The sequence below is a fragment of the Oryctolagus cuniculus genome, chromosome 7 (assembly GCF_051225735.1).
Source record: "Oryctolagus cuniculus isolate XC-2025 breed Fujian yellow rabbit chromosome 7, ASM5122573v1, whole genome shotgun sequence".
Classification (NCBI taxonomy): domain Eukaryota; kingdom Metazoa; phylum Chordata; class Mammalia; order Lagomorpha; family Leporidae; genus Oryctolagus; species Oryctolagus cuniculus.
Window position 1 is genome coordinate 45149038 of NC_142873.1, and position 27729 is coordinate 45176766.

At 49.5% G+C, this 27729-nt stretch overlaps 1 protein-coding gene across 2 annotated transcripts in view; it reads right to left on the bottom strand.

The window, feature by feature from the left end:
- Nucleotides 1-27729, bottom strand: part of INTS3 (integrator complex subunit 3) — a 40595-nt gene that overhangs the window by 9050 nt on the left and 3816 nt on the right. Inside the window, exons 2-19 of one of the 2 annotated variants that reach the window (XM_002715494.6) lie at nt 22863-22946; nt 22065-22148; nt 14504-14617; nt 14204-14288; nt 12842-12908; nt 9807-9951; nt 8439-8568; nt 6621-6718; nt 5097-5288; nt 4147-4234; nt 3598-3677; nt 3133-3224; nt 2684-2790; nt 1819-1938; nt 1360-1489; nt 930-984; nt 577-680; nt 54-98 (exon numbers count right to left, since the gene is read on the bottom strand). In XM_002715494.6, coding sequence (XP_002715540.1) covers nt 54-98; nt 577-680; nt 930-984; nt 1360-1489; nt 1819-1938; nt 2684-2790; nt 3133-3224; nt 3598-3677; nt 4147-4234; nt 5097-5288; nt 6621-6718; nt 8439-8568; nt 9807-9951; nt 12842-12908; nt 14204-14288; nt 14504-14617; nt 22065-22148; nt 22863-22946 — 1820 coding nt within the window. Of the gene's footprint in view, nt 1-53; nt 99-576; nt 681-929; nt 985-1359; nt 1490-1818; nt 1939-2683; nt 2791-3132; nt 3225-3597; nt 3678-4146; nt 4235-5096; nt 5289-6620; nt 6719-8438; nt 8569-9806; nt 9952-12841; nt 12909-14203; nt 14289-14503; nt 14618-22064; nt 22289-22862; nt 22947-27729 lie in introns of both variants that reach the window. The other variant, XM_070077691.2, reaches the window with a different exon arrangement.

The following is a 27729-nucleotide window of genomic DNA, read 5'->3' on the forward strand; positions in this document are numbered from 1 at the left end:
AAGGGAGGCCCATTACCCCAGGACAAGAGTGCATGTGTGTGGACGGGGCTTACCTGAATATCAGGTAGAGAGGTTTCCCGACAGACTCCTCCAGGGACCTATGGGAGGAGGGTTACACATGAGCAGCCATGTGTGTCGGGGGGAGGGGCTGCAGGCAGAAATTAGGGAGGACCAGCTTGAGGCAAGGTGCTGCCTGCTTCTTTTCTGCCCCGGAGCCTTGGTAACAGCAGAGACAGGCCCTCACATGGAGCCCCCGTCTGCTGTGCTATCCCCACTAAAGGTGAGACTCCCGCCCTTCAGGCAGAGGCCAGGCCAGGGCCCCATCCACTGGGAGCAGCAAAGGCTGGGGCTGTGAGGCTTGGCAGCAGAGGCCAGAAGCACAGGGAGGAGATACTAACCCACCGCCCCGGGAGCCCCAGCCCTCAGCAGGCAAAAGTAAACACATGCTTAAATGCATCAGCATATGTGAGCATGAAGCGAACAGATTATTTTTAAGTTCACAGCAACAGCCTATTGGACTTGGCTCTAAGAGCAGCCTGTGGCTCCTGAGGCCCGGGGTCAGCAAATGAGCCTTACTCCTCCGTGATCTCCTCCGGCAGCACCTCCCCACGGAAGTGGGCCTTGAAGAGCTCCTGTAGGCAGGAAGCCAGCACAGACAGCTGCTCCGAGTCAAAGTCTTCCTGGGGGGGGGGGGGGGGGGGGCAAAGGAGGGTGAGGGTGACTCCTGCCCCACTCCTCCAGAGCCTTGGGATCATCTGCTTCTACCTCTAGGATAAACAAGCTCCCCACCCTGCACCTCCCATCAGCTGGGACCCACATGGCGGAGGAGGGTAAAGGAGGAAAGTCAGTTCCCGGGGAGACATCTGTGGGGGGCTCTGAGTTGGGCAGGCTGGGCTGTTTCCTCCCTAAGGGACTGGGTTCTTCCTCACCTCTAGGACCTGGTCCACGATTTCCTGCATGACCTCACACTGGGCTTCCGTATCACTGCAGTGCATAAGCGAGAGGAAATCCCAGGGATGTAAATGATAGCCGAGGGCAGGACACACACCCAGAGCACTGAGCACCAGCACACTCACACGCACAGACAGAACAATGGAGCTCCGTGTCAGACACGGCGGAGATGGCAGGGCTGGGCAGCTCTGGGGCAGCATTTCTGCTCTCTGGGCAGAGGCCCAAGGAAAAGGGAAATCCCCATCAGTCCTACTTGGGTTCTCCCAGAGTCTATGGAGTGGGACCCTGAGGAGTTAGGACATGAGGCCAGCCCACTCACAACCCATGTTCCCCAGCACAAACTGCACCGTCCGGCCATGCCTGTGGAGCCTCGCTGGACTCCGCGGCTGCCATGGGGTCTGCACCCACCTCCCCTTCTGGAGCTGGAGCACTTTGTCCCTGAGGGACTCATCCAGCTGGTCAAGGTAAGGGGTGATATCAACCGGCTCCTCCACCACCGTCTCCTTGATAGGGTGGAAGCGGAACTCTCTCTTCTTTCCTGAGAGGAGTGAGTGAGTGCGGGAGGAAGTCAGTCTGCCCAGAAGCCAGCCAGAGACAGTCCCCTTGACCCCCGTGTCCCTGCCTCGCACACCTGCGGCATGTGCCTGCTTATTTAGGGCTGTGCGAGTGCCTAAAGCCTCTCCCTGACTGCGCACGGGCCCAGGAACCAGTTCTTCCCTTCTTGGTCCCACACTGTTAAGTACAGACTCTGCACCCAGAGTCCCATCCAGGAACCCTAAAAACGAAACTTTACCGCAGAGAGGCTGCTCCTGGGGACTGCTCCTCCCAGGGCGCCTCACCCTGAACCACCCTGGCTGCCAGCCTCACCCTTGCTGTTGAGCTCCTCCTCGTCATCGCTGAAGGCCGCCTCTGCATTGTCGTAGCAACCTTCGTCCTTGTCCGACAGATGGTTGTCCATCTCCATGGAAACTGGCTCCTCAATTTTGACTTGGGAGTAAAGAGAACATCTGTGTCCTCTAGCACGCCCCGTGCTTCTGGGACGGGGAGACTGGAGGGCACGTTGGGGAGCCTGGAGCCCTATGACCTAGACGGAGGACTGGCTCTGGAAAGACAAACATCTTGTCCTCACAGCTTCCAGACCCTGCAGTGGGATGGCCCCAGGGATCAGAGCAACACAGGGCAGGACTCTTCTCTGCTCAGCTCAGGATCAGCGAGGACAGTGAGGCTGGCAATGGTCCCCAGTGCACATTAATGCAAGACCATGTTGGGAGGCACTGCTTTGCTCTGCTTACTCCCCATTCCAAAACAAAAAGCGTGTGAATGTGTGTGTGTGTATGTGTGTGTACGGGAGGGAGATGGCAGTCTGGAGTCAGAAGCAAGGCTTGAGACCCACCATGACAACCCCTCAGGGCTGGGAAGACAAGAGAATGGGCAGTGTCAAGGCAGAGACGCACATTCTGCGAAAGGCTTCTCCCTACTGAGAAGTCATTCAGGGAGAAAAAGAAGAGTTAACAGAAAGGTCAGTGAAGGTCAGGGAAGATGAGAAGAAGTGAGAGAACCAAGCGCCAACATAAAAATGAAGGAGATGAAACGGGGAAAGATAACCGAGATGAACAGTGTCACAGCGGTGCGGAGCCACGCGGTAACAACCTCCTCAACAAGGCTCAGGCTGGAGAGCCTGGGAGGCCTCCTCCCTCTTCTAACACAAGTGACAGCATGGCGGCGGGCATACCTTCCACTGGGGGGGACGGTGAGCTGCAGAACTCAGGAAACTTCTCTCTCAGCATTGCCCGCAGTTCCTTGTCCAATTTAGGGTTGTCAAACAGGGGAGCCAAGTGTCTAATGGAGAACACAGATCAAAGTCAACATCAGAGCCCCTCATTTCCAACTCACCACGGAGTTTAAGAGAGGTCTAAGCCCCATCAGTATAGTGTAGCCATTCCCAGATCCTTGGAACAGAAGGCATCTGAAGCCCTCTGTAATACAAACATGAGAGAGCAATTTCTCTAGAGGTGAAGAGCACACGGGCCAGCAGTCCGTGGAGCAGTGTTCTTTGTACCCATCCAGGGAAAGGGCCAGGAGCACAGCGGCAGTATCTGGGTAGGCCTGACCCGCCAGCAGCTGGACCTCAGGAAACCTGGGCACACAACCCTACCCCAACCTTGCCCAGAAAGTCCTTACGCCAAGACCCGCTTCTCCACGATGTGGTTGAGGGAGGAAAAGACACCCTGCCGCACGTGGCCCTCCAACGGCGGATAGAAGTTGGGAATGATCTGGAAGGGAGGAGAGGAGGAAGGAATGGGCACAGAACTCTCCATCCGGAATGTTCTGGATGCAGCTTTGGTTTTGATCAGGGGACGCTGGGGATATGGCTGCAGACACGACAGAGGGTTCTTGACTATTCCAGGCTACTGAAATGGAAAACTCTCCTCTATGAGACTGGACTCTATAGACCTGAAGACATCATCCCTGCAGCTGAGAAGCCCCCTGGAGAAGTGGAAATGTGGAAGGGACGTGTTCACTAACTTGGGGACAGGACCCACAAGCACAGGCAAGGGGCACCAGGAAGACTCATTCTGGGAGACTGGGGGACACACTTCACTCTGCCTGGTCAGGAATGGGGAGAAAATGGGCGCTGGCACTCACACGGCACATGAAGTCCAGGAGTGTGGCAGTGATGGCTGGGTGGGGCTTCATGGAGTGATGCATGACCAGGATGGCTGGTTCTAGGGAAGGCAGAATTAAGGGGCACCCCCCCATCAGGCAGCCCCTGGGGAATGCCCCATCTGTCGCCCCGCCCCCGTTCCCTCAGAACTGTAGACACAAGAGCAGACAGCCCCTCTAACGGCTCAGCCCTCCTCTCCCTTGTCTCCCAGCGTTCAGCTTGGAGAAGGGAGGTGGGGGAGGTAAAGCAGGCTGTGGGTGAGCATCTTCCTTGCCTGCTCCCCCTCCCCCCCACCGCCTGCTCTGAAGTCCAAGCACAAGGCTGTTGGGAGAAGGGGGTGGAGTGATGGCTTGGCCTCATCAAAGCGATTTTCCTTCTGGGTCAAGGGAGACTGATGAGGAATGGCGGAACTGCTCCCAGATAAGCTGCCTCCACTCCAGGCAGCACTGCGATTTATGAATGCCATCACCAGGACAAGGCAGTGGGGCTTGGGGGTGGGGCAGTGGCATGGCCCGGTCTCAGTCACATACCTATGTTCATAATGCTGTCTTTGTCTGGGCTAAAGAACAGCCAGTCGTAAAACAAAGCCAGCTTGGCATTAGAAGCAGCAACATTAGACTGGAAGAGAGAAGGGGGAAACAGAGCTGGTTTCATCAAATCAGCCCCCTGCCCTTGGGAGGCCCAAGGCAGATTTCAGGCCCCTTGGCTGATCCTGGTGGAACCCCACAGGGGTAGGGGAACCCATCTGTGTTGTATGAGTGGCCCTGTAGTCTCACCCACCAGGGGCACCGGGGCTGTCCTGGGTCCTTCAAACTCCAGAAGTACACATCCTTGATCCCCACCAAGGGAAACCCTTAGACTGTGGACTGCATTGACCACCCAGAGCTGACAGGCACACTCCTGACAAGGGGATCCCAAGAGGGCCTGTTGTCTTATCTGAGTCAGCGCCAAGGACCCAGGCAGATGGGGAAGGGAGAACCCCATCACAAGAGGTCAGGTGTCAGCCAGGTGCCAGCCAGGTGCCAGAGAACAGCTTCCCACCCCAGGCACAGGGAGGAGCCGCTTTCTTCCCTGTGCCTTCACTACATGGGGAGAAGGAAATATCTAAAGCTGATGCCAAAAGGCACAGGGCTGAGGGTCTAAAGAATGCCCACCCTGAATCTGAGGAAGGAACAATTCACAGGAATAACTATGTCCGGCAGATGCCTCAGAGATCCAAGCTTTGGGGGTTGACACTAATGTGGTAGATGAACCCATTCAACTCCAACCCCAGGTGGGAAATCATGAGTGAAACTAAACTTCTTGAGAGATAAAAGGAGGTGGGGCAAAAGGATGAACTATTCAGGAGAACCACAGGGAAGGAAGGACCTCGAAGGGTCAGATGGCCCCGGGGCATCCAGACGCAAGGAGATAAGGGGAACATGAAGGAAGAGGCGCCTTGGCCACACTGTGTCCTCCACCCCAAGGCCTAGCTGCTCACCGTACATGTCGTCAGGAGCCAACCAATGATGGCCCATCGGGGCAAGATATCTGAACTCAGCACTTCATTGGAAGGGTGGACTACCCCACAGATGTAGCGAATGAGGTCACAGCGCAGGGACTGACTATCTGGAGTCGACAGGTACTGGCGCTGGAACCAATCCTGATACCGCTTTTGTTGACCGAACCGCACCTGGGAGAAGGGAAAGTTGGGAAAAAAAACTTGGAAGCAAGGGCGGGGTCCTGGGCAGAGGAAATGAGCACCATTCAACTCCGGCCTGACCCCTACCTCTGTTTCTTCCCACCACTACTCATTAGCTCATCCTGTCTCTCAAGACTTCCCTCCTTTGGGAGGAGGTCTTGATTTTAAAAAACGCTCTAGTCTTTCTAGTTTGCCTTGCATGCCAGTGTTGCAAACACTCTCGCTGCTGTGTATCTGATGCCACATTTATCCCTACCTGCAGCTGCACTCCATGTCTGGCTCCTTCCTCCTGTACCAGTCACTAATTCTCCAGGCGTAAGGACACTTTTCCATTTCCCTGAGCCAACGGCAGGGAAAGTGCCTTCAGAGCAGGAGCTGAGCCTGTTCAGCACAGACAGCTCCCTGACACCAGATGACCTAACTGGACCAGTATCTATGGCACACACTCTCCAAATCTTACTGTAAGCCCAGCCCCTACACAGACCCTAAATGGTTACAAAATACAACACTAAATAAGGAGAAAGATCCAGTTTTCCTCCTCTTCCCCTATCAGAACAATCAACCAAAACAGAGCAGAAAGGGAAACAAAAAGATAACATCTAGACCAACGCTGTCCAACAAGACTGCAATGATGGTGGCCACGGACACTTCAAACTCAGCCACTGCAACTGAGACACTGAATTTTAAGTTTCTACTTAATTACAACTAGGTTCACTGACACTGCACATGGCTGCTGGCTATCACATGATACAGCATGGACCTCATTAGTTTTCTTGGATCACTCAGGAAATGCAGAACTGGTTAGGATGGGGTTCTCTACCAGCAGATTGGCTGCAGAGGGATTGCCTGGGATGTCTGCTAAAACCACAGACTCCTCAGTCGGCTTCACTGGGAGTGGGACTCAGGAAGCTCCACCTTTAGGGTGCTCACTCCTTAAGCAATTCTGCATAATTCAGCCACATTTGGAACCCATGATGAACACATTCTTTTTCTACCCTTTTATAGCACACTTCACACTTGTAAATGACAGTATTTGTTTATAATTGATGGTTTAATGACTGCTTTGGATACACTGAAAGCTTCACCAAGAGTTAAAATTGTATCTTACTCAACACTGTACTCCCAATCCTTAGCATCATGTCCAATGTGTAGACACAGAAAAAGAACAAAGAAAAACAGCCAGCAGTCAGTGGTAGATCCAGGCCACCATCCACGTAGCCACCACACCACTGGTCAGTACTCAGCAGCAATAGACTTGCAGAATGAAGCAAGAAGCCAGCTAGCCCCTGCACCTCCTCTTCCTGCTGCGGCAAGTTGGCTTACCCGGGATGTCATAAAGAGGAGCTTAGTCTCCATGTCTGGAGTTAGACGGCATGCTAGGAATTTTCGAGATGTTCTTGACTGAAGAAGCTGTAGGATACCTGAACCAGGAGCAGAAGGAAACAGAAAAGAGAGGGGAGGCACTTGGGGCACTGGTTAAGAAGTGCTTGGGATACCTGCACTGGAGTGTCTGGGTTTGGGTCCCAGCTCCACTCTCTCCATTTCAATTTTCTATTAGTGCACACCTAGGAGGCAGTAGGTGATGGCTCAAGTGCTTGGATCCCTACCACCCACATGGAAGATCCACATTGGGTTCTGGATCCCTGGCTTTGGCCTGGCCCAGTTCCACCTGTTGTGGGCATTTGGGAAAGAATCACCAGATAGAAAATTTTTTTCTCTGTCTCCCTGCCTTTCAAATTAATAATTTTTTTTAAAGGAAGTAAACAAGGGTGGGAGAGAGGGATTAAGGGAAAAGAAAAGCCTGGGAACTGGAAGAAGTGGAAGGCAGTTAGTGAAACTGGGCCAGGTACTGACAGCAAGGGGCCTTCCTACGGAAATTCTAAGATGAGATGAAGGGGTATGAGTGCAGCTTCTATCCAGCACTTGTGTCTTCTGTTCCAACACCAGCCCCAGGGCCCAGCTGTACTAAGCCTTTCCTTCTGCTAGCCTTCCAGAATCTCCTACCCATATTACTGCAGGTAACAACAGATGGGAAGCCCCGTCAGTCTTCCTGCTTCTGACGGTCCCATCACTGGGGTCCTGGGATCAATGTGATATGGCAGGAACTTATGCTCTGGACTGAGAAAGACCTGGATCCAAACACTGCCTGTCACTCACGAGCTGTGAGGCTTTAGAAAAGATTAGCTAATTTCTTTGAACTTCCGACTTCTTATTTGTAAATGTGGAAATAAAAATATGAATCACATGGAGCTGTCCTGAGACTGAATGAGTTAACATGTGTGTGCCATGGGGCCGCGCTGTGGTGCAGCGGGTTAATACCCTGGACTGGAGTACCGGCATCCCATATGGACACCGGTTCTGGTCCCAGCTGCTCCTCTTCCGATCCAGCTCTCTGCTATAGCCTGGGATAGCAGTGGAGGATGGCCTGAGTCCTTGGGCCCCTGCACCCATGTGGGAGACCCGGGAGAAGCTCCTGGCTCCTGGCTTCAGATTGGCGCAGCTCCGGCCACTGTGGCCAATTGGGAAGTGAACCAATGGAGGGAAGACCTCTCTCTCTCTCTCTGCCTATCCTCTCTCTGTGTAACTCTGACTTTCAAATAAACAAAGCTGTCCAGCTACTGTTCAGACTACAGCAGGACCCTGGGAAAGAGGAAGGTGAAATGAAGAAGACCTGGAGGAAGCATAGAGACCTTTTTTCTTCAGCAAAGAGGATCCCTTGTCAAAGGCAAGAGAGAGAAAGACCACTCCTAGGGAGAGATGTTCTCTCACTGGACTTACTCCAGCCCCCCTGCTGACTCAGTCTCATGAAGTGACCTCTGACACCCCTGCCAGACTCACTGGTCACTGGCTCACCTCCTGGGACAAGGAACTGCTGGGAGGGGAGACGATCCAGTTCTCTCTCTTGTTTCTTAGAAGTAATGACAGCACAGTCTGCCACATGGGGCTGTCCAGGAACCACATGGACTGCAGCGTATCTCTGCCATTCCCAAGCCTGGCTGAATCTGGCAGAGCGTGCCTTGTCCCAAGCTTCACCTATCTGACTGCCGAAGACTCCCCTACTGACCACCTCTGCCCACTTGTTGAAGGACATATCCACTCATCTCCCGCCTCTCAAGACCAGGAGGCCAGGCCCTTACTTACCTGTGAACTGAGGACTCAAGGCCTGGGGGTTATGGATAATATCCTTCCAAAGCAGCTCAAATTCTGGTATTCTAGCAACATTCTGCAGTAGTCTTACAAGGTCCCGGCCAATCATTAAACATTCCATGAACTTGACGGGAGGAGGAGGAAGCCGGGAGGACAGGAAAGAGAATAAAAACATGGATTGTTTACCTCGTGAGGGAGGACAAAGGAACAACATGTTCTAGGGAGGGAAGGAAAGAGGGTGAAGGGACTGTATGACTTCCTGTGGAACCAAGGCCTTGGCTCCTAGCTGCTCAGGGGAACAGAGCTTCAAGTTGGAGACTTCCTAGGAAGTGCTGAGAGCCTCCTGGGGTTTCCTATTAACCTATTCCCCTCTCCACCCATAACTGTTGTGATCCAATTCAAGGAGACTATGGTTCTAAAAGATCAGGACTGGCAAATAGAGCCTCAAGATACCCTACCCCAAAACTCACTCTGTCCAACAAAACATTCTGTGGTCATGGAAAAGATCTGTATCTGTGCAGTCTGAGCAATATCCATTAGCAACACATGGCCAGGGTAGCAAAGGAACTGAATTGTATCATTTTATATAATATTAAACACCAGTAGCTACCACACTGGCCTAACTCCAAGGTCTCTCTAGGGAGATCTGATAGTACACAATTCATAACTCTACCTGATGGTGGGAATTACCCAATGGGTAGGTGGGGGCAAGGGAGGGGACAACCTCATAGTGGGCATACAAGAATAGCTTGTGTCTTTTGTACAACAGTGTCTTTGAAGCTGGCTAGGAACATCCCCAGGATGCCAGCATATAGGTAGCATTTCTAGGAACTGGGGCTATTCCCAACTGAACTTCCCTCCATCCAACTCGCATCTGTCTAAGGATGTCAAGAACCCACTGTGGAGCTGCTTCAGTCTCTAAGAAGGCTCCTCTGCAGGGCTGGTGCTGTGGCATAGCATGTAAAGCTGTTGCCTGGAGTGCCAGCATCCCATATGGGCACCAGTTTGAGACCTGGCTGATCCACTTTCAATCCAGCACTCTGCTATGGCCTGGGAAAGCAGTAGAAGATGGCCCAAGTCCTTGGCCCCTGCACTGATGTGGGAGACCCAGAGGAAGCTCCTGGCTCTGGTTTCAGATCAGTGCAGCTCTGGCCATTGCGGCCAATTGGGGAATGAACCAGCGGAGTGAAGACCTCTCTTTCTCTCTCTGTGTAACTCTGACTTTCAAATAAATAAATAAATCTTAAAAAAAAAAAAAAAAAAAAAAAAAAAAGAAGGTATCTCTTGCCCCCAGATGCACAAAACCTACAGAGGTATCTCATTCTGAGTCTCACTACCCCATACAGTTTTGCCCCCCTTTACCCGCTCCCGAAGCAGTGAGATGCAGAAGTCCACTTCCTTTTGCCGCAGGGCCTGGAGCTGGGCGGTGCCATGGTGGTCCACTATGAGGCGAAGGTATGTGTAAACGGCCATGGCGATAAGGATGCTGCTCTTCAGCACCCACTCCCTGTGGGGAGGAAGACACAGGCACCTGTATCTATTCACCACCGAACTCCCTCCCCAGACTTGGCTCGTCCCCTCAACCACACTGGAAAACTGGACCCTGGAGGCAGGTGTTCTGGGGTTCTGCTTTCTTGCTCGTGCCAGGTGACAGACCAAAAAAGGTAGATGCTGAATGAAAGCCATCTCTTCTTATCCCAAAACTACTCCGCTCCCAAAAAAACCATTTGATGATGCATTCACATAAACATTCATAAAGTGCCTATCGTGTACTAAGCAGCAGGGACGGAAATGAGCCAGATCTCCAACCTGGCTGAGACCACTGGGAAAACGTTTCGTAAGTGTTTCCCAGGTCAGCAGTCCAGAAGTGTGGCACAAGGACCCAAAAGTTCCCAGTTCTGTGTTGTGCTCACCACTGCCAGGTCACCCACCATAAACTCTCCCCTGGCTCCCCCTCTCTAGCCACAGACCCCACTTCCAGACAGAGCCACCTGCTTATAAAATCACAATGAGAACAAACAACCTGACTGTGGACGGCAAAGCACATTTTCTCAGGAGTTTTATAATTTCCCTGGGGAAGTAGGGGTAAATGAAAGAACCATTCATTCTCTACGACTTTTTTTTTTTTTTTGACAGGCAGAGTGGACAGTGAGAGAGAGACAGAGAGAAAGGTCTTCCTTTACCGTTGGTTCACCCCATAATGGCCGCTGTGGCCAGCGTGCTGCAGCCAGCACACCGCAGCCGGTACACCGTGCTGATCTGAAGCCAGTGCTTCTCCTGGTCTCCCAGGCGGGTGCAGGGCCCAAGGACTTGGGCCATCCTCCACTGCGCTCCTGGGCCACAGCAGAGAGCTGGACTGGAAGAGGAGCAACCAGGACAGAATCCGGCACCCCGACTGGGACTAGAACCTGGTGTGCCGGCACCGCAGGTAGAGGATTAGCCTATTGAGCCGTGGCGCTGGCCTCTCTATGACTTTAAAGAGGGGTTGAGAGAAAGACACAGTGGAGTGATTCCTACAACTCTAATGCTGTGTCCAAGGGCTCAAAATGGGGAGCTGTCTTCCCCAAGAAAGTAATTTGCAATGGCTTTAGCACTCCTACTAGGAGGCAGGAAGCTGGAGGAAGAAGACAGGGAGTTTAATTAATCCAACCAGGCAACATCCTGATTCCGGAAAAGTGTTCAAGTCACCTAATTAAGAGACTCTGGCCTTTTCACAGAATGAGAACACCAGCCAAAGATACTGGGCAGGGCCTCCTTCCCCACCTGCTACATTTAACTCCTCAGCCCTGGAAAGGCTTGGAAGGGAGTGAGAAGCAGGGTGTGGAAGAGGACAGTTTTAAGCCTCCAGGGTACTCACTTTCACCAAAAGATGTGAGGGTTTTGGAGAAAGGGGGGAAGGTAGGGCAGGGAAGTTCTCCAGCTGTTACTTTTTCTGTTCTACAGGAAACTCAGCTTTAAAAGAAGGGGACAGGAGGTATTTGGCACCAGGCAAAATGAGAAAAATCACTTTTTAGGAAGAATCCTAGCAAAAATGGCAAATGTATGTGACTCCTAGAATGGTTTAATGAAGAAAAAGAGAGAGGTGAAAGTAAGACTCTCTGCCCCAAAACAGTAGATCAGCAGAGACCTAGGAGACGCAAAGGCCCAGTAATAAACTGCTGCAATAGGGCTGGCACTGTGGCATAGCAGGCAAAGCCGGCATCCCATATGGGTGCTGCTCCACTTCCCATCCAGCTCTCTGCTATGGCCTGGGAAAGCAGTAGAAGATGCCCTAAGTGCTTGGGCCCCTGCACCCGTGTGGGAGACCTGGAAGAAGCTCCTGGCTCCTGGCTTCATATTAGCCTCTCTCTGGCTGTTGCAGACACCTGGGGAGTGAATCAGCGGATAGAAGATTTATCTCTCTCTGCTTCTGCCTTTCTGTAACTCTGCCTTTCAAATGAAGGAAGGAAGGGAGGGAGGAAGGGAGGAAGGGAGGGAGGGAGGGAGGAAGGAAGGAAGGGCGAGAAAGAAAGAAAGAGAGAGAGAGAGAGAAAGAAAGAAAGAAACAAACAAACTGCTGGGATCCTGCATGCTGGTGCAATGGCCCCAGGCCCAGGACCAGCTGCACATCGTGCCCAGAGCACTAGGTGGCACTGCACAGCAGGCCTGGCAAGGCCCGGGCACAAGTGTGAACAGGAGGAGGGCCATTCTTTTAGACCACAGGTAATTTGGATAGTATTAGTCCACTCAATCATTTGACTATTATGGTATTTTCACCCAGACAGAGGCTCAGAAATCAACTCATTGGAAGACCGGAGCCACAGGACCTCAGGGAAGGCCTCATCCCCAAAAAAGCTCAGATAGGGAACAGCCCTTCTGAAATGTCTGGTACTTCACTCTGATGGGGAAGGGAAAGCAGCAGCTAGGCAGCTGGACCTGCCCCCATTTATGTTCTCTACAACTGAAGCCTCTAAGCCCTGCGTGCAAACTCCAGAACCACTTCGTTCCACCATCCCCGTGCCACTCCAAAACAGTCTGTGCTGGATTGAGAGGCCTGGAGGGAGGCAAGGGGCACCTGCCAGGCCTGGGTGGTTGGCTGGCCCCACTATGCTGAGCTCATTCCCCCCACCTCCCCTGAAAGAGAAACATTCCAAGGAGGTCTGGATCAAAAATAAACCCTTATCAGATGAAGCCAGTTTTGCCTGGGCTCTGAGATAATTCTAGCAGCCTTTCTTTCCCACTCCATCCCTGGGCCACACTATGGCAGTGATTCCTCCACCTGCCACAGGGCACTTGCCTCCCCCTCCCTTGCCCCCTGCTCTCTAAGGCCACACAATGCCTTCACCCCATTCCCACCCTCACCCCTGAAGGGCATATCTGGCTCTCCGCCCTGCCCCGCCCCTCACAGTGGACTATACCTCTGCTCCGTCAGGATATCCAGAACACTTTCTGCCAACCAGATATTTTTTGCTGTTACATCTCCACCTGATTTCAAAGTAGGAAAAAAACAGAAGAGCTCTGATTAACAACTCAGCTAATCCAGTCATCTCTGGCTCACCCCCGGGTCCACCCCATCAGCCCATCATTACAGTCCTGAGTGCTAGATAAACTGCTTTCTGTTCAATCACACTAAGCAGTCCCTCTATGCATCAAGAGAGAAAGGGAAGCTTCTAACTTTTCCAGAAAATAGAGCTGCTATTTTCCATAGATTGGAAACTGGAGTGGGAATACTTCAGCCCTCAAAAAGGAATGCCTAAGGAGACACGAGGAGCCCACAGTGGGGAAAAAAGGATGACATCTCAAATAGGGCTGAGAGGAGCAGGGAGCTGGGAGGTGGCAGCCCAGCATCTGGACGCCCGAGTCCTGTACTCAGGCTGCGAAAGGACAAGGGTTTCTTGTCTCCAGGTATCACAACCTTCAGTGTGTACTACAGAACTTCCTAGAGCACACACATCAGGCAGCTTCTTATGGAGAGGATAAGTGGGGGCTGGGAGTATCAAACAGGACAGAAAGTTCCAGGAGACAGGATTAAAACAGCCAGCACAACGATGCCATGCCTTGCCTCAGGTCCCAGTCTAAAAATTCCAGGTTCACACAGTCACACATCATGTAAGGTTCACACATAGCAAAACAGGAGCACTGGGAGTTAAACAAAACCCTGAAGAGCAGGCAGAGCAGCAGTGGTCAGAAGGGCAGGGTCACTTTGGAACAAACACATGCAATCCTGGGAGTGGAAGAGGTAGCACAGGCGGCCTCCTGGGTATGCAGCCGCTCAGACAGATCCCACTGATGCCAAGATGATAAATAATAAAACCTAAATGTCAGGGTCTGTTCTGTGACAGAGTTTGTCCCTCAGACTGGCTCCAATTAGACAGCATCATTACTAGGGAGCAAGCAGTCAGAACACAAGGGCGGAGCCAGGGAAGACGTCCAGGTTTCTGAAAGCAAAATGACATGGGAACAATTATGTGCCTCACTCCTCTCCCCATGACCTAATATGTCATGAAACCTCAGAGTGAAGAAAGGCAAAATAGGCCAAATATTCTGTCAGGCCCTGGGTTTGGCAGGAAAGAAAATGAGGGAAGACTCAGTGCTTCAAAAGGCCCCTTGCGCTTTTTTGATCAATTTCTGTTGGCAGTGTATGTGCACAAGATGTCTTCACAAGGAGGAAGAGCCCAAGCTACAAGCATGGAGTCCTTCAGGCCCTGAGTCATCTCCATGGTCCGGTTAGCCTCTGGGCTCCTCTCCTTGCTTGCCCCTGCTCCTGCCATCACACTCACCTGCAATCTGCTTCATAAATGTCATGCAAACACCATCAGCTCCCAGAACCCCACTCTTCACCAGTTCCCGCACCAACCACACCAACTAAAGGAAAAAACACAGATGAAGGGCAGGGCCCATGAGCTTGGGGATGGAGGTAATTCAATCACATTACAGTTCAGGCGCATGGGGGTGGGTGGGCTGTGCTGCCCAACCTCCCCTCACCTCCCCTCCCCACTCTCCTCCCCTTCCCCCTCTTCTCCTCCCCTTCTATTCTCTGTTGTCTCTGAGCTGATTCTCTCTTTTCCTTTGGGCCTTACCTGAGTACGGCAGGTATCCTGCAACTTCAGGTACTTCTCCATAAGTATCTGGTTGATTTTATTCAGGACAATATTCATGCCATCACGACTCACCAGAGCCAAGTCCCGGTAGCACTGTGAGAAATAAGTCTGTGAGCAGCCAGCAAGCTGAGGGTAAGGCTTGTCCTCCCATCCGGCAGGAGGCCCCTGCCCTAAGCCTCGTCAGTGGCAGCAACAGCACTGGGACAGTGCATGGCAACAGAACACTTCCCACTCTGGACACTTTTCTTCCGTGGGACTCCTCCATCCCAAACTTGTCCCTTGCTTGGTCAGAGGGTGCGGAAAAGGGACTGAGCTATCCTCTAGTACGACAGGAAGGCCTGCTGGGCAAGGCTCCTAGTCCTGTCCCTGTCACCCTACCTCCCTCCCTTCTTAGGAAATGTCACACTGTTTGATGCCACAAGCTGAGCAAAACCAGGTGGAGGCCATCTGCCTTTCATCTGCCAGTGAAAGGTCACTGCAGTACAGGTCTGGTTGAACAAGCTGGAAAGGATCCCAAAGAGGATTTTAGACCTGTTCTGACCCAGCAGATGCAGAGAGTGCTAGGCACTAGGTTCCAGAGAGAAAGAGTAGAACTAAAACTGGACTTTCTAGCAAAACATCTTTTTCTCTGGGATTCCCTCTGCTTCCACCAAGTGTGGAGGAAGGAGGGGTCCCTCGGCACATCCAGCTCTTGGGAGGTGAGGCAGGGGTGGGACTTCTCCTCGCAAGTCAGTGCTTCCTTTCCCTTGCAGCTTTCCTCGTCCTGTCTCTCCAGTGCGGCCGGACGCCTGGGGGAACACTCCAGGGGACCTCATTAGCAACCTCCTTGGCCTGCTGAGTTCTATCCTTTCAGGGTCTCATCTGAAAGGGTAAAAATTAGGTAGGTAGCTGCCCATGGTCTCTGAAGCCCAGTAGCAGCAACAATGGCTAAACTTGCCATTTTATACATATATATATATATATACACATGAATACATAAATAACTGCATGAATATACAGAATAGCCCTTTGAAATAGGTGCTATTTATTACTATCTCTATTTTGACGGGTGAGGAAACTAAAGTAATTCACCCCAGGACACACAAGAGATGAGAGGCAGTAGTGGGATTCAAACTCAGGCAGTCAAATTCTAGATCCCATGCTTACCCACTTTTGTGGCAGCATCAAAAATAAGGAGAAGAGGCTGCCAGAGACGGTGGTCAGAGCCTGTGATGGATTTGAGGCCACGATATTTCTAAATTCTTTCATTCTAAGCATTCAAAAGTGATGTCCACCTCAAGAGCAGCTACTCTTTGATCTAGTGTGACAAGAGACTTTTCAAGGCCAGTGCTGTGGCTTAGTAGGCCAAGCCTCTGTCTGGGGTGCCAGCATCCCATATGGGTGGCAGTTCATGTTCTGGCTGCTCGTCTTCCAATCCAGCTCTCTACTTATCGCCTGGGAAAGCAGTGGAAGACAGCCCAAGTGCTTGGGGTCTGTGCACCTGTGTAGGAGACCCAGAAGAAGCTCCTGGCTTCAGATCAGCTCAGCTCCAGCCATTGCAGCCATTTGGAGAGTGAACCAGTGGATGGAAGATCTCCCTCTCTCTGTAACTCTACCTCTCAAATACATAATTTTTTTAAAAAAGAGAAATTTTAGGCTGGCGCCGTGGCTCACTAGGCTAATCCTCCATCTGCGGCGCCGGCACACCGGGTTCTAGTCCTGGTGGGGGCACCGGATTCTGTCCCGGTTGCTACTCTTCCAGGCCAGCTCTCTGCTATGGCCTGGGAAGGCAGTGGAGGATGGCCCAGGTCCTTGGGCCCTGCACTTGCATGGGAGACCAGGAGGAAGCACCTGGCTCCTGGCTTCAGATTGGCACAGCGCACCGGCTGTAGCAGCCATTTGGAGGGTGAACCAATGGAAGGAAGACCTTTCTCTCTGTCTCTCTCTCTCTCACTAACTCTGTCAAAAAAAAAAAAAAAGAGAGAGAGAGAGAGAAATTTTAAGATATTAGCTGTTGTCACTTCCTCCTGCTTCTGTTGTCCTCAAATCAAACCAATGGTACTAATGAAAATAAACACCAGTTAGAGATGCACTATGCACCACAAATGTTTCATACCCAGAGAACTGATCCACTGATTCCATCTGGAGGCACAAGTGGGAGATCAAAAAACAAACAAGGAATTGGAAAGGGGCCCCCATGGACTATTGCCAATGTGCTGATCAGTGAATGTTGGTAGGCAGGCCCTGGAGCCTCCCCAAAGGTCAGTCACAGAATGGACAGGCAGGACAAGGCAGTGGGAGGCAGAAGGAAAATCTATGTCAGGCCAAAGCAGAGATACTGCTAACCAGAAAGAAGCCTCATCCGCTCAGATGGAAGCAAAATCCCCAAGATGCAGAATAAGTCCAGGGCAGAGAAGGAAGCAAGTCTCTCGGGAAATACAGGGCCAGACGAAGCGAGCAGATATTGTTGGCCATGCTCCTTGCTCAATCACACCGGTAACATACAGCAGCTGAGTGCCAAGAGTTAGCACACCCCAAGGCTCCCAGTTGCCTTACCCATCTTTGCGCCAGCTTGTTGAATGGTGTGGAAGAGAAGCATGTGTGGGGGAAAAACAGTGAGGAGCACAGAAGGGCTCTGGAGATAAGCAGAGGGTAAAAGAAAGGAGAGGGGACAGGAGGTAGCGCATCTATCCTGACTGTGCTAAGAGTAGTGATGTCCCAGCCCAGGGCCTCACCTCACAGCTCTCAACCTTTTTTTGGAAGGAGCACCTAGACCAAAAACTGTTTAGGCCTGGGGTCCTTAGCCCTTTAATAAAGAGACCTTGATAGGATGTTGGATCTCCTGACTGCTAGAGCCTGCACCCTCAGGCCTCCAGCTTAGCTTCCCTCCTAGTTAGGCCTGCTCCCAGCTCTTCAGTGCAGACACCAAATGGAAAATAAACAAACTCAAAAAATATAAACCTTTGTAAGAGCTACAAGAGGGAAGATGCAAATCAAGTTAGAACCGAAACAAAATCTATCTCATGCATATTCTACACTCCACCAATACCAGACCTGGTTTCTCCTTAACTGAGCCCTCTTGCTCACCTCTTCAATCTACCCTAATTCCAGTCACTACCAAGTCCAGAGGACCTGCCCCAGTTCCTAGGATCTGCCTGTTGGCACAGAGGCTCCTCAGCTTGTGATTTCCCAGAGCAGGTCTCTCAAGTAGTCAAGACTCAATTTCTGGGGTTGGCATTGTTAGCACAACGGGTTAAGCTGCTGCTTGTGATATCAGCATCCCATATCCAAGTGCCGGCTCAAGTCCCAGCTACTCTGCTTCTGCTCCAGCTTCCTGCTAGTGCACCCGGGAAGGCAGCAGACGTTGGCCCAAACACTTGGGACCCTGTCATCCATATGGGAGATCAAGATGAAGTTCTTGGATCCTGACTTCAGCCTGGCCCAGACTTGACTGTTGCTGCCATTTAAGGAATGAACCAGCCGATGCAATATAGAACTCTCTATGTCTCTTCCTTTCTGTCACTCTGCATTATAAATAAAATAATAAATAAATCTTGGGGCCAGTGCTGTGGCACAGAAGGTTAAAGCCCTGGACTGAAGCGTCGGCATCCCATATGGGCGCTGGTTCAAGACCTGGCTGCTCCTCTTCCGATCCAGCTCTCTGCTATGGCCTGGGATAGCAGTGGAAGATGGCCCAAGTCCTTGCGCCCCTGCACCCACGTGGGAGACCCAGAAGATGCTCCTGGTTCCTGCCTGCGGATCGGCGCAGCTCTGGCCGTTGCGGCCATCTGGGGAGTGAATCACCGGATGGAAGACCTCTCTCTCTGTCTCTACCTCTCTCTGTAACTCTTTCAAATAAATAAAATAAACAAAAATAAATAAATAAATAAAAATAAATAAATCTTAAAGATATAAACAAAGACTTAATTTCCACTACTACCTTCCGCACCATCTCCTATTCCCATGTCTTAGCCTGGAGAGATTAAGAAACAAATGAATCTCAGACCCATTCTGAGGTTTCTATTTGATCTCAAACTTAGAAAACTTAGAAGCCCCCTTACTTAAGCTAACTAAAGTCTAAAGTAATGTATTTAGATTGGTCTTCATCAGTAACTCCCCAAGAAAACCACCCTTTTAGGGAGATGGATCCAAGCTTTAGGGAGATATAACACTAATTCTTCCACTACACTCTGACCTGGCTCAAGGTCTCTGAATGAATCACTATCTGATAGCTCCTTACTCACCTAAAAGTGTAGTGTCCTCCTAATTCTGTCTCTATCACTTTTGTCCAAAGAGGGCTGGTCTAGGGGCTCAGGAGAGAAGACTCACAGGCAGCAGATTTACTTGGAAACATGAATCCTGGTGCAACTGTCAGTTATGAGTCCCAAGGCAAGATGTTTCCCTCCCCAGAGGGCCTGGCCTCCTTCCTGGGACTGGCACAGGGCAAATAAAGAGGAGATGGATGCTCAGTTCCTTGCTAGGTCTGGATGGCCAAATTCCTAACATAGTAAGCATTTGCAGGCAGAGCCAGGCACCTCTCACTGCCAGGCCAGGCAGAGAGCTGGAAATACCACTCACCCTGCCCCTTCACTGAGATTTGCTGATCTACCCTGGCTGATTAAGATCCCACACAAAACAAACAACATTTTCCAGCAGACAAGGCTAATTTACAATGCGATGACTAAATGAGATTTTGTTTCACTTATAAAAACCTACACCAAAGAAAATTTTTTTTTTTTTTTTTTTTACAGGTTAAAAGAGAGAATTTATTTGACCAAAGGGAAGAAACATCAATTCCATGAATACTTCATATATTCAAACTTTAAAAAAAGAAAACCCATAACTTTGTATTCTAACATAACTGACTTGATAGTAGTATGAGAAATTTTTATATCAATTAAGTAAATCCTTTTGATTTGCTATGTATCTACTCAACTCTGTTTATCTTAGACAATGTAAATTTTTAATGCTCTGTAAAAATTATTTTTGTGAGTTTATTCCTTGAGAGTCCTGATACCTAATTCTGCTTCAGTTTTATCCCTTTATGTTCTATGAACAGTTATGTCATTTGCATGCCTTGAAATCCCATTTCTCTTATTGTTTTCAGCTCAGGATCTAGAGTCAAAAAAGTTCTAAATTAGAATCCTGTCCCAGATATTTAATACCTGTGTAACTTAAGGCACATTTTTAAATGTCCAAAGGCTTCAATTAAGATAATAATAATAATTTTTCTAATAGGGTTATTGTGAAGACTAAATGAAACATGCATGTAAAGCACTTAAAAAGTAGAGATCACAGTAAAAACAAAAACAAAAAAAAAACCTTAATGTATATTTTTCATTTTTCATTATTTATTTATCCTCATTTTCTTTGAAAGGCAGAGAGAGATTTTCCATCTGCTAGTTCACTCCCCAAATGCCTACAGTAACCAGAGCTGGGCCAGGCCAAAGCCAGGAATTTTGAATTGAGTTTGGGTCTACACCAAAGAAAAGTAAACCTTAATCCCAACCCATCTACCCCATCTTTGCCAACAATTTTTTAAAATCAATGAAACTGGGATTGGCATTGTAGCATAACACTAAGTGGATGCCTGTGATGCTGGCATCCCATATGAGCACCAGTTCAAGTCTGGGCTGCTCCACTTCTGACCCAGTTTCCTACTAATACACCTGGGAATGCAGTGGAAGATGGCTGAAGTTGGCCATCCGACTTCTCCCATCCATGTGGGAGACCCAGATGGAGTTCCAGGCTCCTGGCTTTAGCCTGGCCCAGCCCTAGTTGTGCCACTTGGGAGGGAAGCAGCAGATAGAAGATTTCTCCCTGTATGTCTTTCCCTCTCTTTCTGTAACCCTGCCTTTCAAATGCCAAATTGGAAACATTCATTTATCTTGAAAATCTTCATGTTAAATACAGTATGAAAATGAAATAGCAATTTAACTCAACCAGGTCCCAGCCTAGAATGGCCTATGCTTTCTTGGGAAACCAAGGACTTGTGAATACCTGCTGTCCTACTACCTACTTTTTTTTTTTTTTTTTTTTACAGAGAGAGGACCGGTAGAGAGAGAGGTCTTCCATCTGCTGGTCCACTCCCCAACTGGCCGCAACAGCTGGAGTTGCACCGATCTGAAGCCAGGAGCCAGGAGCTTCTTCTTGGTCTCCCACACGGGTGCAGGGGCCCAAGGACTTAGGCCATCCTCCACTGCTTTCCCAGGCCACAGCAGAGAGCTGGATTGAAGTGGAGCAGCCAGGTCTCGAACTGGTGCCCATGTGGGATGCCAATGCTTCAGGCCAGGCCTTTAACCTGCTGTGCCACAGCGCCGCCCCCTCCCCACCACCCCACTATCTACTCTTACCTCAGCCCCCATTCTAGCTGGCACCAGAAAACACACCAGGTTCCCAAGTGTGAGGTTAACTCCAACAGTTATGCCAGGGAAATATGAGCATCCTGTTCTTATCCCTGGGGATGAGTTTCTTTGATTCTCTTTGAACAAATGGCAACATCTGTGATCTCCTTGTTACCTCACTGGGTGTGGTTTAGGGGAAAGGGAATAAAGCCAACAGCCTCACACAGTTTTCTGGGAGGATCACACTGGTCTAGAGAAGACCAGCATGCCGGGCATAGTGTGTCTGCTGCCTTCCTTTTTTTTTTTTTTTTACAGGTAGAGTGGACAGTGAGAGAGAGAGACAGAGAGAAAGGTCTTCCTTTTTCCGTTGGTTCACCCTCCAACGGCTGCTGTGGCTGGCGCGTTGTGGCCGGCACACCGCGCTGATCCGAAGCCAGGAGCCAGGTGCTTCTCCTGGCCTCCCATGCAGGTGCAGGGCCCAAGCACTTGGGCCATCCTCCACTGCTTTCCCAGGCCACAACACAGAGCTGGATCAGAAGTGGAACAGCTGGGATTCGAACCAGTGCCCATATGGGAAGCTGGCACTGCAGGTTGCTGCTTTACTTGCTACACCCTGGCACAGGCTCCAGCATAGCAGGTTAAACCGCCACCTACAATGCTGACATCCCATATGAGTGCTGGCTGAGTGCCAGCTGTTCCATGATAATGGGCCTGGGAAAGCAACAGATGGCCTGAGTGCTTGGGCCCCTGGCACCACTTAGGAGACCTAGATGGGCCTGGCCCACCCCTGGCTATTGCAGCCATTTTGGGGAGTGGACCAGAGAACTAGAGAATGGAAGATCTGTCTCTCCCTCTATTAACTCTGCATTTCAAATGAATAAATCAATATTTGAAAATAATAATAATAGTAGTAAAAATAAAAGTATTTGGATCCCTGCCCCCACTGTGGGAAACCCAGATTCAGTTTCAGGCTCTTAGCTTTGGCCTGCCCCAGCCCTGGATATTGCAGGCATTTCAGGAGTGAACCAGCAGAGGGGAAGATTCCTCTCTGTCTGCCTTCAAATAAAATGAAAATTCATAAAAAATAAAAAGAAATTACACTTCAAGAACAAGGTGACCCAACTCTGGTCAAAGGGTCTGATACTACCCACTTAAACTCTAAGTTCCATCATGTTCCCAGACCACACCTGAGAAGGGTCCAGAGCAGGGTGTCTTACCTTCTGAGCTTGGGTAGGTTCGGTAAGGACAAGAGTAAAGAGACCCAGGCAGATTTCCTCATGCTGGGGGGGGCCTTTGCATACCTGGAATATGAAGGGGGGGGAAACTAGTTGTCACAAATACAAAGTTCTCAAGGAAAACCTGGAATTGAGTCACATGCAACAGGGGATGAACCATCTACTCCTCCATCTGATGATTCCTTCTCTTAGAAGGGACGAGGCACCTGTTTTAGGAAAGGAATAAACCCTTATTGCATCTCCCTACAGCTTGATGGAAGCCAAAGGCAGAACATAAAGAGGTTTTTTTTAAAAAAAAAAATCCTACTCCACCATCTTTACTAGAGCTTAACAGGCTTCGCTGCAGGGGAACCTGCAAAGTGCCAGCCACAGAGTAGCAGGCACAGCTACCAAGCCAGGACCAAGGGCAGACCACTGACCCTCTGGAACTTACACAGCAAGGAGAATATAGTCTAAGAAGTAGGCAGTACTCAATGAGCACTCACTGTATGCCAAAGACTACACATTAAGTCCTTTACCTCTACTGCTTAAATCATTTCAACCAGAAAAACTGATCAAGAAATGTAAAAAAAAAAAAAGAGAATGATTCGGAAAGAAAAGAAATCACGACATAATTGAGTTTTTAAAACGTTATCATTTAACCTGAGGCTCTGAGAGCCAGACTCCCACGGTGAGAGAAGCAGAGCAATGTGGCCCGAGCGTCAGCCCCTGGGTCCTAGCCACTTAGTCTTCCCACCTTTCTGGTCGCACAGACAGAGGCAGGGAGAGCGCGACACTTACGTAGGCATTGAGGGCATCATTGGCTTCTCTCTCGGAGACACCAGTTGTCATCGACGTCACAATACTCATACACCTTTCCAACCTCTGGGAAGGGAAAGAACAAATTCAGAATGTGCTCTAACACCACCCATGAAGTACTTCTGGCTCCAAAAAGTTTTTAAAAAATTCCAACCTGATCATCGCTCAAAGCCACCATATGGATTTAATCAGCAAAATCTACAATGTGGAAACAATGCCAGGAGACATGGTTTATTTAATAAATAAATTGCGAGGAAAAAACCAAGAAGAAAGGCAGACATTTGATCTGGAAGTTGACAGCAGTTGGGATGCCCGTGTCCCATACCAAATGCCTGAGTTTGTTTCCTATCTCTGGGTCTGGATTCCAGCTTCCTGTTGACATAAGACTTGGATGGAATTCTGGCTTTGGCCTGGCCTAACCCTGGCTGTTGTGGGCATTTGAGGAGTGAAACAGTGGATGGAAGCTCTCTGTGTGTGTCTGTATGTGTGTGTGTGTGTCTGTCACTCTGCCTTTCAAATAAAATAAAACAAAAGGCTAAGGGCAGGCATTTGGTGCAGCTGGTAAAACACGTGGGACACAAATATTCCATACTGGAGTGCCTGTTTGAGTTCTGGCTCACCTCCAACCTGGCTTTCCACTGACGTACACCCTGGGAGGCAGCAGGTGAGGCTCACTTGGGTCCCTGTCATCACATGGAGACATGGATTGAGTTCCTGGCTCCTAGCTTTGCCCTGGCCCAGCCCTGGCTATTGAAGGCATTTGTGAGGGAAATCAGCAAATGGAACCCCTCTCTCTCTCTGCCTTTCAGGTGAAATGAAAATAAATTTTAAAAATTTAAAAGAAGGCTACTGATTTTTTAAGATTTTATTTATTTATTTGAAAGTCAGAGTTACAGAAAGAGAGGAGCGGCAGAGGGAGACAGAGATCCTCCATCCACTGGCTCAGTCCCCAACTGGCACCAATGGCTGGAGCTGCGCCAATCCAAAGCTAGGAGCCAGGAGCTTCTTCCAGGTCTCCCAGGCAGGCGCAGGGGCCCAAGGACTTGGGCCCTCCTCCACTGCCCTCCCAGGCCACAGCAGAGAGCTGGATCAGAAGTGGAGTAGCCAGGACTCAAACCAGCACCCACATAGGATGCTGGCACTGCAGGCAGCAGTTTCACCTACTATGCCACAGCACCGGCCCTTTATTATTTTTTAATTTTAAAGATTTCTTTATTTTTATTTGAAAGGCAGAGTTACAGAGAGAGGAGGAAAGACATAGAGAAGAGAGGTCTTCTATCCACTGGTTCACTCCCCAAATGGCTTCAAGGGATAGGGCTGGCCCAGGCCTGAGGCAGGAACCCGGAGCCTCTTCCAGGTTTCTCACATGGCTAAAGGAGCTCAAGCACTTGGGTCATCCTCTGCTGCTTTCCCAGGCACATTAGCAGGGAGCTACATTGGAAGTGGAGCAGCCAGGTCTCAAACTGGCACCCATATGGGATGCTGGCATCGCAGACGGATGCTTAACCTGCTAAGCCATACTGCTGGCCCCAAAATAAATAAATCTAAGAAAATAAAATTTAAAAATATGTTTTTAAAAAGATAAACTTATTTTGGTACAAAACATTTCAAAATCCACGCACAATTTTGTTATAATATGCGTCCCCATGAACATTTAGAAGAGCCTTCATATATACAATTTCAAAATCTTTTTACAGGGCCACCAGCGCTGTGGCGTGGGTGATCTGCAGCGCCATCCCATATGGGTGCCGTTTGTGTCCCGGCTGTTCCTCTTCTAATCTAGCTCTCTACTGTGGCCTGGAAAAGTAGTGGAGGATGGCCCAAGTGCTTGGTCCCCTGAACCCACGTGGGAGACCTGGAGAAAGCTCCTAGCTCTTGGCTTCGGACTGGCCCAGCTGCAGCTGTTGTAGCCATCTGGTGAGTGAACCACCTTTCTGTCTCTCCCTCAGTCTGTAACTACCTCTGACATGAATAAATAAAAATCTTTAAAAAAAAATCCTCTTGCACCAAAATGATCTTTTTTTAAAAAAATTATTATTTTAAAGACTGGTTTATTATTTAAGGACTACCTGCTGTTCACTTTCCAAATGCCTGTAAAGGCCACAGCAAGGCCAGGACAAACCCAGGAACCCAATCCAGGTCTCCCACTTGAGTGGCAGAGATCCAACTACTTGAACCAATACCTGCTGCCTCCCAAGGTGTGCATTAGTAAGAAGCTGGAAGTAGAAGCTAGAGCTGGTAATCAAACCCAGGTTCTTCAACATGAACATGGGCAAACTGTGTGGCTGTTTTACCAGCATCTTCCCTGCTAGGCAGACACCTGCTCCAAATTAATCTTTTAAAATTATTTTTCCATGGATTTTTGAAGCACCCTCGTATTCTAGAAAATAACTAAGCTTGTCAACAATGTTTAAGGTCATGAAAGACAAAGACTAAGAATGTGTTCCAGATTCAATAACAACAAAGAAATATGAAGTCCACAAGCAACAATGTGTGATCCTGGACTCCTACAGACATTACTTGGAAAACTAGTATGGTGTAAATATGCAGTACACATTAACATATCAATGTGAAGCAAGCCAGTCCTGATAACAGAACAGTGGTTATGTAACAGATCTTCGTTCTTAGGAAATACACACTGAAGTATTTACATCTAAAGGGACATCATGGCTGCAACTTATTTTCTAAGCGTTAAATGACAACATGTTTATAAACAGATACACAAAGCAGATGAGCAAATATTAACAGCTAACAAAGGTAGATGATAAGTAGGTCAGAGTTCTATGGATTAAAAAGTTTCTTTAGGTTTGAAATAAAAAGTTACTAAAATAATTAAATACATCAACAAAGTACAAGTGTGGACGGTGTCTGATTACTGATTTGAACAAACCAACTGTAATAAGAATTTAGGATGTATGATGTTAGAATTGTGTATAATGTTAGAATTGTGGCTACATTAAGGTAGCACGAGGTAGAGGTGACTGTTAAGGCAAGAAGCTCCCACAGACAGAAAAGTTCACCCTAAAATAAGACCAAAGCTGCTTGGGTTTGCAGGTATTACAACTTTATCACCCAACATCAGGTCTATCCCCCAAATTAGGTCAGATCAGCAGGCTCAGCCTTTATAAACAGCACCCGCAAGTGTGAAAAGGCGCTGTGAGATCACATGAAAACTGAGCTGTGACTCTCACAGCCCACCTTGCCCACGGGCTCTGTGACTCATCACTACCAGTCCAGCTCGCACACCATGAGGGGAGGAAAGGAAAACCTCCAGCTGGATTTTCTCACGTTAAATCATATCCCTCTCCCCACAAGACAGTTAGCAAGGCCTAGGGGATCAGTTGCTCCAGCTGCTAGACCAGGCTGTTCTCTCTGGGAGAAATGGGGGGACCCCTGTACCCAGCCTAGGTTAATAAGCAGTCAGAATGGAGGGAGATGGTGAGCATGCAGTAGCCCAGCATCCCTGAATCTCTTATCAAAAGAAGCAATCTCTGCTGGGTCCAGGAAGAGCAGAGGAAAAAGGAGCTAAACAGCAGCTAGAGACACCCAAACTGACAAGAAGTGCACAGTACAGAAGGAGCCCTCCATCACCAGCGAGTCTTAGGCTAATCTTGGGTGAGTTGCTTAGTCTCTCCAAACTCTGGTTTTCTTATCTGAAAAGTAGAGATAATGGCTTATATCACAAGGTTGCTGTGAGGATTAAATAAGTTAACATGGGAATGCACCTAACTGAGCTGAATGAGAATCCATTCGATTTGTGGGGAAGCTCAGCAATTGCGTAACTAAATCAGGGAGGGGCCACCAACTGCCAGTACTTCTAACAGCATGGACTTCAGACCCCTGAAAACTAACCCCCTACCACAGGGCACCGGCTAGTGCCTGACCAGGCTAAGAAGCGTCATCTCCCATTTAACCTCTGGCCTTCTAGGACAGGAAGAAATGGGAGGAGCTGGGGCAAGAGGCCTCATTGATGGACCCTGGACTAAGATCCTACAAAGCCCTATGGGCTGGCTGAATCCCTGGCTATGATTTAACACTCAAAGACTTGGGCTGAACAAAGTTTTTCTGGGCCCCTCCCCAGTGTTCTAAGCTCCACTTAGGGGCCTGAGTCAATTCTATGGGTCACTGCCCAGGCAAGGAGAAAAGTGGCCTCTGAAAACAGGGAGGCCTAGATAAGGAAGGAGAGTGTGGGAGTCCAGAGTTTGAATGAGTGGCTAAATGCAATGAGAATGTGGATAAATCTGAGAGCCAGTCCTTTCCGGGCTACCGAAGTACAGAAGATGCTACCCTTCCTGAAATATAAGAATCATCTCTTTAAAAATTATTTTTCCAAACAGAGATGGAAAGCCTAATTACAAATTACTCAGGACCATGTCCCCTTAAGGGAGGCTGCAGGCAGCCACATTCCTCCAATCGAGTAACAGCACTGCTCTTCCCCGAGTCTCTGGAGGCCCTCAGCAAAGATGGAATCATACGTTCAGTTGCCAATAACTGCTGGCAGAATGGTTCTGTTCAGAATAAGCCCTCCATGACAGCACCTCGGAGAGCTGAGTAAATATTTACCGTCTCTAGGAGCTCCTGAACTAAGTTTTCTAGTAGGAAGACTACCTGACCATGGTTTCCATGACAACAGTAGAAGGAATGGGGAAGAGGGAGAAGGAACCCTGCCCATTTGCTAGGACAAGTATGTACCTGAAGTTGGAGACATCCCTCCAACCTCGCCATGTCCTCTCCCTACACTAGTGAATATGGAGCCTGGTAAAATCTGCACACCAGTCCAGCACGGGGCTCATCAGTTAAACTGCCACTCAGCATGCCCACATCCCTATCACAGGGTCTGGCCTGGAGT